The following is a 13921-nucleotide window of genomic DNA, read 5'->3' as shown; positions in this document are numbered from 1 at the left end:
TTTTTAATTCTCCAGCACTCTCCCCTTGGGAGGATAATGACACTGAAATGTTTTATGAGATTAGAGAACACATACAGAATCTCTCCAGGTCCTTGATTGATTTAGTCTGCGCTTGTGGACTGCCCTGTTCAATTCAAACCACAGGTTTTCAATGGAGTTTAAGTACGAAGTCTGAGATAGCCATTGAAAATGTTGATTTTGTACCCAATTAACCATTTCTTTGTGGATGTTGATGTGTCTTGCTGGAAGATCCACTTATGGCCAAGTTTCAGCCTCCTAGCAGAGAGGTAACCAGGTTTTGGGCTAAAATATCCTGGTAGTGGGAAAAGTTTATTTATTTATTTTATACAGTAATTTTTGCTCATCTTTATCAAGGGTATCAATAACTAGGTGCTTATTTTGATATCTCGTTATTTGACTGAATCAGAAATACAGATGTGAAGTAGAGGTTAAGTTTGTTTTAAATTCTCATAAAAATCTGAACTAATCAAACAACACTTGTTGCTCTTTGTACGTGTTGATATAATATTGTTATTTAATGGAGAGGGAAAAAACGTTTCCCTAAACTGCTTTATAATATTATAATTCAATGAAGAATAAAAAAAGTTTTCCCTCCTCAACTGCGTTTCCTCCCTCCAGACAGGAGATGGCGATATGTGTCTTTCAGGCGATGTTTCTAGTGTGACGTATAATCTAGTGGACGGAACGCTTCTTCAACAACTGCAGCCACCTCGGTAGCTCGCTAGCCGACAAAGTCGGGAACATTCAAGTTCTTTAGACAATTTCGTGGTTTAATTGCCACTATGATTTAAACATACTTATGTGGAAACAACTAGCTACCCCATTTTATGTCATATTTAAGTTGTAAGTCAGCTTGCTGGCTGGTTAAGTTAGCACTAGTCTAGTCGCTAATGCTAACTAGCTATTATCCCCGACCATGAGTTCACTAAGCTAGTCTCCTCCTGTTAAAGAAGAAGAGGTCTGCTGGACGGAAAAAGAAACTCTTGTGAAAGAGGAGGAGGAAGAGAAGGATGTTTCAATAAAAAAAGAAGTAGAGGCTGTTACAGTGAAAGAAGAAGAGAAAGACGTTACAGTGAAAGAAGAGGAAGACGCGTTCAGAGTGAAAGAGGAGGAGGATGTTACTGTGAAAGAAAAGGAGGAAGATGCAGTTTTTGGAGTGGAGGATGAAGAGGGGGAGATTACTGTCACATTAGAGGAGGACGAAGAAGAGAAGACTGGAGAACTGATTAACACCAGTAAATACAGTGTTCTATCTAATAAAACAGGGACATTGATCTGTTTAACACCAGTAAATACAGTGAGTACTATCTTATAAAACAGGGATATTGATCTGTTTAACACCAGTAAATACAGTGAGTACTATCTAATAAAACAGGGACATTGATCTGATTAACACCAGTAAATACAGTGAGTACTATCTAATAAAACAGGGACATTGATCTGTTTAACACCAGTAAATACAGTGAGCACTATCTTATAAAACAGGGACACAAACTCTGCAGTTGTTGAACTAATGTGTGATTTTTAAAGGACATTCTACACTTGAATATGTTATTGTACTGTATGAATTGTTCATGACGTCCTCCAGTGATTTTATAAAAACTTTTCCTGTTGAAAAGTGATATATAAATACAGTAAAGTATAAACACACTAAAGGGAAACAAATAAATGTTTTGAGCAAAATAGTGTTTTTTTTACAAAACTGCAAACTAGAAGGAGTGAGTGATGTCATAGTAAGGCCTTCAAGGAGTTGGCTTGATGGGAAGTCGTGATGTCATCCAATAGGCGACTGATCTTCATGTGAATATTCATTATTCTATTGAAAATCCTTCCTGTTCTGTCAAGTTGGTTGTTGATCATTGCTAGAAAGCCATTTTCTAGTCTTGCCAAAGACGATTTAAGTCCAAACTGTAACTAGGCCACTCAGGAACATTCAATGTCATCTTGGTAAGTTCCTCCAGTGTAGATTTGGCCTCGTGGTTTAGGCTATTGTCCTGTTCGTACAGTTTTTTGTATTCAGATCTCTGAAATGCACTCTAACTACGTAACATTTAGTGTCTCCTTATATTACGCTGGGAAAACTGTTTTCATGGGCACAGAAATCCTAAATCATTTCACAGTTTGCTAAATCCAATGGTTCTAACCGAGAGTCACCTTAACTTTATTGACAACACCCAAATGGATACTGTCATTAACACGGTTCTTCAATAATTACACATAATACTTAATACTGTAGCTGTTTAGTTAGTCACATGTTCAACTATCATCAGCTGATCCAGGAAATCATTTTCTGAATGACAGTCACATGACAAACATCACGACATGCAACAACAACCAAAATGCTTCTTCATTCATTACTCTGGTAAAGACAGTTATGCTGTGCTCCATGTTGGATCCAACATCGCTAACAAATTGATGTTTATAATGTGTTATTGTCTGGTTGATTTACTGTAGGGTCTCATTAGTCTGTTTGGACACAGATACTTAGCTCATAATGTGTAGAGAACTGTTCCTTGATGGGTAGGCTATTGTACAACACACAGAGCTATTTTCCTTTATTCAGGACATTTAGAATGACAACACATTACAGAGTAGCCTAGTGGGATTATTCACAAAATTATCTGGTGATCAGGTTATGAAATGTCATGACAAAGACATTTTAGTTTCCATGTTTCACCTGAAATATTAAATTATTTATAGTCCTAGGTCTATGTTATTGTTAGGTGAAGTTATGGGTCCTACAGTAGGTCTGTTATTGTTTGGTGAAGTTATGGGTCCTACAGTACATCTATGTTATTGTTTGGTGAAGTTATGGGCCAATTTGTTCAACACTTAGTGTACAAACCCTCATTGTCAGGCTGATGGCAAAGCTAGCCAAAGAGCATTTTGCTGTTTGAAGTGTTTTTTAAGTATAAAGCAGTTGATGATTTGCAACAATAAAACAAACATTTTATTAAGCTGGACATTCAAACGAGCCTTACAATTATAATCCAAAAGTAATGTGAAATGCACTCATAAGCAACCTGGAAATGGAGGCTATTTTTGCTGTCAGCCTATGAGAACTCCCCTGAGTTTTCCCCCACGGTGGTGAATTAGTGAATAGACACAGAGCTTAATGTGAGTTTCCTTGAGTAGCACTCCTGATCTTGAGCTGATAGTGCGCTGTAATATTCAGAATACATTGTGAAAAACTAAAATCTTTGCTCACCATTTTTGCCCTATGCAGATATACTACATCCATAACTATCGGTTTCCTCATTAGCATGGAGGATTTTCTGCAACCAAATTGTGTGTGAATCGCCCTCGTGCCACAATTGTAGCAAACACAGAAAGGAGCCAAAATTGGAGACCAAAAGTCGTCTGGCACACTGCTTAGGATTTCAACAACTTTAATAACTTATTTCTAGCCTACAATCATCGATGTTACTACTAATGTGAAAACAAGACAAAATGTGATTATTGCGGCTCACTTGACTGTCTTAATTGTCAAATAATTTAACAGACGTCAGTTGTTGTACAACTTCGTGGGTATGATCTGGGCATCACCTTTTACCTCAAATGGTCTGACTTTGTTGTTCACACAGGAGAGAGATGTGACTATCGTGGATCCTCTGGAGAGCCTCAACAACATCATGATGCTGACGAGGCAGAGAAGAGTCTCTCCACATCAGGACACCTCAAGAAACACCAGCAGAGACCCACAGGAAAGAAATCTATCTTCTGCTCTGACTGTGGGAAAGATTGCAAATCTTCATCAGAACTTAAAATACACCAGCGAGTACACAATGGAGAGAAACCTTACTGCTGCTCTGACTGCAGGAAACTTTTCTCAAGATCAAATTCACTAAAAGTACACCTGAGAATTCACACAGGAGAGAAATCTCATTGCTGCGCTGACTGTGGGAAACGTTGCAAAGATTCATCAGAACTTAAAATACACCAGCGAGTACACACAGGAGAGAAGCCTCACCACTGTTCAGATTGTGGGAAAAGCTTTTCAACATCACAGACTTTGAAGCTGCACCAGAGAACACACACAGGAGAGAAGTCTTTTAGCTGTGATCAATGTGGGAAGAGTTTTACTCAGTCAAGCTGCCTGAAATCACACCACAAAATACACACTGGAGAGAAACCTTATAGCTGTGCTCAGTGTGGGAATTGTTTTGTTACATCTAGCAACCTGATATCACACCAAAGAACACACACAGGAGATAAATCTTATAGCTGTGATCAATGTGGAAAGAGTTTTGGTACATCTCAAAATTTGATGTTACACCAGAGAACACACATGGGAGAGAAGCCTTATAGCTGTGGTCAATGTGGGAAGAGTTTTACTACATCTAGCCATCTGACTGTACACCAGAGACGACACACAGGAGAGAAACCTTATAGCTGTGATCAATGTGGGAAGAGTTTTGTTACATCTGGCCCTCTCGCTAAATACCAGCGAACACACACAGGAGAGAAACCTTATAGCTGTGATCAATGTGGGAAGAGTTTTGTTACATCTAGCCGTCTTATTGTACACCAGAGAACACACACAGGAGAGAAATCTCATAGCTGTTATCAATGTGACAAGAGATACTCTGATAAAAGATCTCTGATCAAACATCAGAAAATACATGAAGGAGTTGTTTCATGATATCAATGAATTAATGTCACAATGTAGAATGTTTTAACATCGTAGTAGGAGTATTTTAATGATGTCACAATGTAGAAGCCTAAATGTTTGTCCCCTGTTCTATTGATTTCAACGTGATATGGATATTAGCCTCAGGGGGAAAATCCAGGCTCTGAAATGGAAGAGTACTATTTATGTGATTTAACAAAAAGTGACTAACAAAAGAAATAGTTGTGTTCCACTTACCACGTTGGTGACCCACTTGAATCAAAATGCAACACTTCAAAATGTAGCTAGGTGTTTACCACTTTGGTGACCCACTTGTATCAAAATGCAACACTTCAAAATGTAGCTAGCTGTTTTCTACAAATTGTCCTCTAACCAGTGATGTACACATTATTCCCAGATTCTGTGTGGTTTTTGAGCTGTTAGTTTTAACAGGACGTGCAACCTCATCTCCCTCCTCTCGCACAATTGATTTCAACATGATATCAATGAGTGATGACAAATAAGTGTTGTGTTCTGTTGTTAAGCAACCCCTAAATGTAAATGCATCACTGTTGCCCTGCTTTTAGAATATCAGGATTAATTCTCAGATGTGCCAACCCAAATATACTAGAGCATGACATTGGGGACTGGGCCCTGATCCAACAACATACCTATCTAGTGAACCCTGAAAAGAGAGAGAAGCTCTGCAGTGAGGTGGAAAGTTACTACGGATATTGCAGGAGTTTCCTCTTGAAATCAGACATGTCTGTGGTAAGGACAACTTGGTTGCTGATTGTCTCAAGGGTGGGCAGTCAAAAAGATTTGTGTTTTGCTTTTAGCAAGTGCATTGCCATGGATCACAATTTATTTTGACTGCATGTTTTTCCGTATTGGAGATGAGTTTTGTTCGGGCTCGTTCCAAGGGGACGAGAGTTCTAGAAGCTAGTGAGTTTTAGGAAGACGAGAGTTCTAGAAGCTAGGAAGTTTTAGGAATTCGAGTTCTGGAAGCTTATGAGTTTTTAGTAATACGAGAGTTCTAGATGCTTGTGGGAAAAAAATGTTTTTTTCTTGTTTTTACAATTTATGGATAGCCTGGCGTACACTCCAACACTCAGACATAATTGAGAAACGATGCATTTATGTTTAGTGAGTCCGTCAGACCATAGGCAGTAGGGATGACCAGGGATGTTCTCTGTTTAGTGAGTCCATCAGATCAGAGGCAGTAGGGACGACCAGGGATGTTCTCTGTTTAGTGAGTCCTCCAGATCAGAGGCAGTAGGGACGACCAGGGATGTTCTCTGTTTAGTGAGTCCTCCAGATCAGAGGCAGTAGGGACGACCAGGGATGTTCTATGTTTAGTGAGTCCTCCAGATCAGAGGCAGTAGGGACGACCAGGGATGATCTCTGTTTAGTGAGTCTGTCAGACCAGAGGCAGTAGAGATGACCAGGGATGTTCTCTTGATAAGTGCTGAATTGGACCATTTTCCTGTCCTGATAAGCATTCAGAATGTAACGTGTACTTTTGCGTGTCAGGGAAAATGTATGGATTAAAAAGTACATTATTTTCTTTTAGGAATGTAGTGAAGTAAAAGTTGTCAAAAATAAAAAAAATAGTAAAATAAAGTACAGATACCCCAAAACAACTACTTCAGTCGTACTTGAAAGTACTTTTACTTAAGTACTTTACACCACTGGTACTGTGTTACAGCTGCTCTCTCCTCCTCAATGTCATGAACTAGACCAGGTACTGTGTTACAGCTGCTCTCTCCTCCTCAATGTCATGTACTAGACCAGGTACTGTGTTACAGCTGCTCTCTCCTCCTCAATGTCATGAACTAGACCAGGTACTGTGTTACAGCTGCTCTCTCCTCCTCAATGTCATGTACTAGACCAGGTACTGTGTTACAGCTGCTCTCTCCTCCTCAATGTCATGTACTAGACCAGGTACTGTGTTACAGCTGCTCCCTCCTCCTCAATGTCATGTACTAGGTCCAAAGCCCTCTCCTCCACGGTTTCCCCGACCTAAACTCACTGAGATGAGGTCCAAAGCCCTCTCCTCCATGGTTTCCCCAACCTAAACTCACTGAGATGAGGAACAAGGTGAAGTCAAGTAGAGGTGGTTTGGTTGACTACATGAGTAACCTTGCCTGAAGACTTGTTTGGTTCCCAAGCACTTTATTTTGGCGTCGATGTTTCATGGAATGAGATAGCAAAGTTTAGCCCAGAGTGTGCCAGGTGGACATTGGGTTTGATTCAGACCCTGCCAGTGTACCAGGTGGACATTGGGTTTGATTCAGACCCTGTCAGGGTGCCAGGTGACATTGGGTTTGATTCAGACCCTGCCAGTGTGCTAGGTGGTCATTGGGTTTGATTCAGACCCTGCCAGTGTACCAGGTGAACATTGGGTTGATTCAGACCCTGTCAGTGTACCAGGTGGACATTGGGTTTGATTCAGACCCTGTCAGGGTGCCAGGTGACATTGGGTTTGATTCAGACCCTGTCAGTGTACCAGGTGGACATTGGGTTTGATTCAGACCCTGCCAGTGTACCAGGTGGTTATTGGGTTTGATTCAGACCCTGTCAGTGTACCAGGTGGACATTGGGTTTGATTCAAAGCCTGCCAGTATGCCAAGTGGACATTGGGTTTGATTCAAACCCTGTTAGTGTACCAGGTGGACATTGGGTTTGACTCAGACCCTGCCAGTGTACCAGGTGGACATTGGGTTGATTCAGACCCTGTCAGTGTGCCAGGTGGACATTGGGTTTGATTCAGACCCTGCCAGTGTACCAGGTGCTCATTGGGTTTGATTGAGACCCTGCCAGTGTACCAGGTGAACATTGGGTTGATTCAGACCCTGTCAGTGTACCAGGTGGACATTGGGTTGATTCAGACCCTGCCAGTGTACCAGGTGGACATTGGGTTTGATTCAGACCCTGCCAGTGTACCAGGTGGACATTGGGTTTGATTCAGACCCTGTCAGTGTACCAGGTGGACATTGGGTTTGATTCAGACCCTGCCAGTGTACCAGGTGGTTATTGGGTTTGATTCAGACCCTGTCAGTGTACCAGGTGGACATTGGGTTTGATTCAGACCCTGCCAGTATGCCAAGTGGACATTGGGTTTGATTCAAACCCTGTTAGTGTACCAGGTGGACATTGGGTTTGACTCAGACCCTGCCAGTGTACCAGGTGGACATTGGGTTTGATTCAGACCCTGCCAGTGTACCGGGTGGACTTTGGGTTTGATTCCAACCCTGTCAGCATGGCCAGAAATGTATTCCAAGATCAGTAACTTATAACCACAGAACCAACACAGACCTTTCATACATGACAAAAAACACCTAAGTATTAGATTTACTGCCATGGTCTAGTTTGTCATCGCCTTAGACACCATTCACAATGCTGGCTGAGGTACGAGTAAAACATGACATATTATTTCCTAACCATTCACAATGCTGGCTGAGGTACGAGCAAAACATGACATATTATTTCCTAATTGTAAAAAAAATCTGCACTCCTTAATCAACTAGTCTCTCACTGTTTAACCAGAATAACATGAGTTGTGTCCTTCAAACTGTTAGACTGTTAGTCCATAATCAACTAGTCTCTCACTGAGACAGCTTTGATGGCCCAATAAAAAAAACTGTAAGTTTCTGCCAGCCAATGTGATAATTCCAGTACAGTACATGTGTAGAGAGATCGTTCCAGTACAGTACATGTGTAGAGGGATAATTCCAGTGCAGTACATGTGTAGAGGGATCGTTCCAGTACAGTACATGTGTAGAGGGATAATTCCAGTGCAGTACATGTGTAGAGGGATCGTTCCAGTACAGTACATGTGTAGAGGGATAATTCCAGTACAGTACATGTGTAGAGGGATCGTTCCAGTACAGTACATGTGTAGAGGGATAATTCCAGTGCAGTACATGTGTAAGGGGAAATGTAAATGTTATACCTTTTGCTTGAAAAGGGCGGTTCAGGCAGGCTGGCACGCTCCCTGACCTTACTCGGCAGGAACTAATGGGGATCCATAATAAACCCCAGGAAGAGTAGCTGCTGCCTTGACAGGAACTAATGGGGATCCATAATAAACCCCAGGAAGAGTAGCTGCTGCCTTGGCAGGAACTAATGGGGATCCATAATAAACCCCAGGAAGAGTAGCTGATGCCTTGGCAGGAACTAATGGGGATCCATAATTAACACCAGGAAGAGTAGCTGATGCCTTGGCAGGAACTAATGGGGATCCATAATAAATACAAATACTTTTATCAATATATGTGTCTCTCTTTACTCTCGGATTCGAAAATGCTAATTAGCACCAAAGTAGACGACATGCAAGACTACATTTACATCATTTAGCAGACGCTCTTATCCAGAGCGACTTACACATTGGTGCATTCACCTATGATATCCAGCGGAACAACCACTTTACAATAGTACATCTATATCTTTTTTTTTGGGGGGGGGGGGAGGGTGGGAGGGGGGGGTTAGAAGGATTACTTAATCCTATCCCAGGTATTCCTTAAAGAGGTGGGGTTTCAGGTGTCTCCGGAAGGTGGTGATTGACTCCGCTGTCCTGGCGTCGTGAGGGAGCTTGTTCCACCATTGGGGTGCCAGAGCAGCGAACAGTTTTGACTGGGCTGAGCGGGAACTGTGCTTCCGCAGAGGTAGGGGGGCCAGCAGGCCAGAGGTGGATGAACGCAGTGCCCTTCTTTGGGTGCCGGGACTGATCAGAGCCTGAAGGTACGGAGGTGCCGTTCCCCTCACAGCTCTATAGGCAAGCACCATGGTCTTGTAGCAGATGCGAGCTTCAACTGGAAGCCAGTGGAGTGTGCGGATGAGCGTGATGACGTGAGAGAACTTGGGAAGGTTGAACACCAGACGGGCTGCGGCGCTCTGAATGAGTTGTAGGGGTTTAATGGCGCAGGCAGGGAGCCCCGCCAACAGCGAGTTGCAGTAATCCAGACGGGAGATGACAAGTGCCTGGATTAGGACCTGCACCGCTTCCTGTGTGAGGCAGGGTCGTACTCTGCGAATGTTGTAGAGCATGAAACTACAGGATCGGGTCACCGCCTTGATGTTAGCGGAGAACGACAGAGTGTTGTCCAGGGTCACGCCAAGGCTCTTAGCACTCTGGGAGGAGGACACAATGGAGTTGTCCACCGTGATGGCGAGATCATGGAAAGGGCAGTCCTTCCCCGGGAGGAAGAGCAGCTCCGTCTTGCCGAGGTTCAGCTTGAGGTGGTGATCCGTCATCCACACTGATATGTCTGCCAGACATGCAGAGATGCGATTCGCCACCTGGTTATCAGAAGGGGGAAAGGAGAAGATTAATTGTGTGTCATCTGCGTAGCAATGATAGGAGAGACCATGTGAGAATATGACAGAGCCAAGTGACTTGGTGTATAGCGAGAATAGGAGAGGGCCTAGAACTGAGTCCTGGGGGACACCAGTGGTGAGAGCATGTGGTGCGGAGACGGATTCTCGCCATGCCACCTGGTATGAGCGACCTGTCAGGTAGGACGCAATCCAACAGTGAGCCGCGCAGGAGATGCCCAACTCGGAGAGGGTGGAGAGGAGGATCTGATGGTTCACAGTATCAAAGGCAGCAGATAGGTCTATAAGGGTGAGAGCAGAGGAGAGAGAGTTAGCTTTAGCAGTGCGGAGAGTCTCCGTGACACAGAGAAGAGCAGTCTCAGTTGAATGACCAGTCTTGAAACCTGACTGATTTGGATCAAGAAGGTAATTCTGAGAGAGATAGCAACAGAGCTGGCCAAGGACGGCACGCTCAAGAGTTTTGGAGAGGAAAGAAAGAAGGGATACTGGTCTGTAGTTGTTGACATCAGAGGGATCGAGTGTAGGTTTTTTGAGAAGGGGTGCAACTCTCGCTCTCTTGAAGATGGAAGGGACGTAGCCAGCGGTCAAGGATGAGTTGATGAGTGAGGTGAGGTAAGGGAGAAGGTCTCAGGAAATGGTCTGGAGAAGAGAGGAGGGGATAGGGTCAAGCTGGCAGGTTGTTGGGTGGCCGGCCGTCACAAGTCGCAAGATTTCATCTGGAGAGAGAGGGGAGAAAGAGGTCAAAGCATAGGGTAGGGCAATGTGAGCAGGACCAGCGGTGTCGTTTGACTTAACAAACGATGATCGGATGTCGTCAACCTTCTTTTCGAAATGGTTGACAAAGTCGTCCGCAGAGAGGGAGAAGGGGGGGTGAGGGGGAGGAGGATTCAGGAGGGAGGAGAAGGTGTTAAAGAGCTTCCTAGGGTTAGAGGCAGATGCTTGGAATTTAGAGTGACCGCTGGCTTCATCCCTTCCGTCTTCAAGAGAGCAAGAGTTGCACCCCTTCTCAAAAAACCTACACTCGATCCCTCCGATGTCAACAACTACAGACCAGTATCCCTTCTTTCTTTTCTCTCCAAAACTCTTGAACGTGCCGTCCTTGGCCAGCTCTCTTGCTATCTCTCTCAGAATGACCTTCTTGATCCAAATCAGTCAGGTTTCAAGACTGGTCATTCAACTGAGACTGCTCTTCTCTGTGTCACGGAGGCTCTCCACACTGCTAAAGCTAACTCTCTCCTCTGCTCTCATCCTTCTAGACCTATCTGCTGCCTTTGATACTGTGAACCACCAGATCCTCCTCTCCACCCTCTCCGAGTTGGGCATCTCCGACGCGGTCCACGCTTGGATTGCGTCCTACCTGACAGGTCGCTCCTACCAGGTGGCGTGGCGAGAATCTGTCTCCGCACCACGTGCTCTCATCACTGGTGTCCCCCAGGGTTCTGTTCTAGGCCCTCTCCTATTCTCGCTATACACCAAGTCTCTTGGCTCTGTCATATCCTCACATGGTCTCTCCTATCATTGCTATGCAGATGACACACAATGAATCATCTCCTTTCCCCCTTCTGATAACCAGGTGGCGAATCGCATCTCTGCATGTCTGGCAGACATATCAGTGTGGATGACGGATCACCACCTCAAGCTGAACCTCGGCAAAACGGAGCTGCTTTTCCTCCCGGGGAAGGACTGCCGTTCCATGATCTCGCCATCACGGTTGACAACTCCATTGTGTCCTCCTCCCAGAGTGCTAAGAACCTTGGCGTGACCCTGGACAACACCCTGTCGTTCTCCACTAACATCAAGGCGGTGACCCGATCCTGTAGGTTCATGCTCTACAACATTCGCAGAGTACGACCCTGCCTCACACAGGAAGCGGCGGAGGTCCTAATCCAGGCACTTGTCATCTCCCGTCTGGATTACTGCAACTCGCTGTTGGCTGGGCTCCCTGCCTGTGCCATTAAACCCCTACAACTCATCCAGAACGCCGCAGCCCGTCTGGTGTTCAACATTCCCAAGTTCTCTCACGTCACCCCGCTCCTCCGCTCTCTCCACTGGCTTCCAGTTGAAGCTCGCATCCGCTACAAGACCATGGTGCTTGCCTACGGAGCCGTGAGGGGAACGGCACCTCCGTACCTTCAGGCTCTGATCAGTCCCTACACCCAAACGAGGGCACTGCGCTCATCCACCTCTGGCCTGCTGGCCCCCTACCTCTGAGGAAGCACAGTTCCCGCTCAGCCCAGTCAAAACTGTTTGCTGCTCTGGCACCCCTATGGTGGAACAAGCTCCCTCATGACACCAGGACAGCGGAGTCAATCACCACCTTCCGGAGACACCTGAAACCCCACCTCTTTAAGGAATACCTAGGATAGGATAAAGTAATCCTTCTACCCCCCCCCCCCCTCCCTAAAAGATTTAGATGCACTATTGTAAAGTGGTTGTTCCACTGGATATCATAAGGTGAATGCACCAATTTGTAAGTCGCTCTGGATAAGAGAGTCTGCTAAATGACTTAAATGTAAATGTAATAAGTCTGTGCAAATCCCTTTGAGTTAAGACAGCTCAAACAAGCATTTTAGTCTGGGACTAAGCTTAAGCCTTGTCTGTGAAACCGGCCCTGAGTGTTTTATATAATATGACTAAATGTGTTTATTTCTGCAACACAGAAATAAACACAGTCAAGAAATGGAACGGCAAGGCCACAGAACATGACATAAGCATAGCTGTGGGAGACCACCTCAAGCTCCTGGTAGAGCCGGGGGTGGTGTTTACCACTCCACCACGCCTTCAGCAGGCTGGAAAAGTGATCGTTTTTCATATTAAGACTGACCAAGAAATGTGTTGCTTTTACACATATTTGTTCATTGGTTTGGAAATAGTCTTGATTGGTCAGTCATTGGATTCATTTGTTTTACAATATGTTTAAATCAAATCAAGCTTTATTTATACAGCATTGTTTTTTTCCCCTGTGAAACCAATGAAAATAAACATAAATATTTAGTACACAAACAGAGGATGAAAAACAAGATTAACCACTGAAAGACTAATGAGCACCCTAAAGAAATGCCAATGACTAAAATATTAACAATTGGATGCAGCATCCAACCCAAAATATCAGATTGTTTTACTACGTTGTTTGTTGTTACATTTCCCAGCAAGAAAAATCTAAAATGTTGCTCAAACAGAAGAGGAACTAACAATGAGTCACTGACAACAACCACAACTAAACAGGTGGGGTTTTAGGAGGGGTTCTGATAGACACTATGGGGGTGTCCACTGAAAGTTGACTAGTAACAACAACTGGGACCTAAAAGACACCCACCATGAGACCCACTAAATCTGCCCAAGAAGAGGCAAAGACAAGAAAAACCCACACCAAACTTAAAGACAGGAAGCAAACCAAAAAGGTGGAGCAACTAAAGGTGTTGACTCTCCACATGTATCAAGACAACTGGAGCACTGGGCCAGACACTCTTAAACAGAACCTGGACCAGCTCAGGTGAAACACCTTCCCACTAACGAGATGGACAAGCCAGCACAGGTGTAACACATACTGACTAAAGAGGTGACACCAATCAGTGCGTCCTACGTGCTATAACGAGCTAGACGTGCTAACGAGCTAGACGTGCTAACGAGCTAGACGTGCTAACGAGCTAGACGTGCTAACGAGCTAGACGTGCTAAAGTAAAACCTCAAAACATAAATGGAACAACAAAAGCCTGTAAAACCTTCCCCCTTAAGACAACAAATATATCCTATGTTTTTGTTGGACAAGTTTGCTCACCACCAACAGAAAACAACTTCCATTTCACATGATAATAAACTACAATGCTTCACCTTCACCAACATAAACATGGTGTCTACTGGCTGTCAACAATTAAAAACAAGAAAAAAAACATTTTTCCCCACTAGCTTCTAGAACTCTCGTCTTCCTAAAACTCACTAGCTTCTAGAACTCTC

The 13921-nt window shown here is 44.1% G+C and overlaps 2 protein-coding genes across 2 annotated transcripts in view; both read left to right on the top strand.

Moving 5' to 3' along the window:
* Positions 1 to 13921, top strand: part of LOC106606985 (zinc finger protein 850-like) — an 898172-nt gene that overhangs the window by 619208 nt on the left and 265043 nt on the right. The gene's annotated exons all lie outside the window — the stretch shown is intronic.
* LOC123738693 (gastrula zinc finger protein XlCGF17.1-like) lies at positions 152 to 4639 on the top strand (the record flags this gene model as incomplete). Its single annotated transcript, XM_045713471.1, has 2 exons — positions 152 to 169; positions 3716 to 4639. Coding segments are annotated over exons 1-2 (942 nt in total), but the record flags the coding sequence as incomplete, so codon positions are not given.

The sequence above is a fragment of the Salmo salar genome, chromosome ssa02 (genome assembly GCF_905237065.1).
Source record: "Salmo salar chromosome ssa02, Ssal_v3.1, whole genome shotgun sequence".
In the NCBI taxonomy this organism is placed as follows: Eukaryota; Metazoa; Chordata; class Actinopteri; order Salmoniformes; family Salmonidae; genus Salmo; species Salmo salar.
Note: the sequence above shows the minus strand (reverse complement) of the source record. Positions and strands in the feature narration are given on the sequence as shown.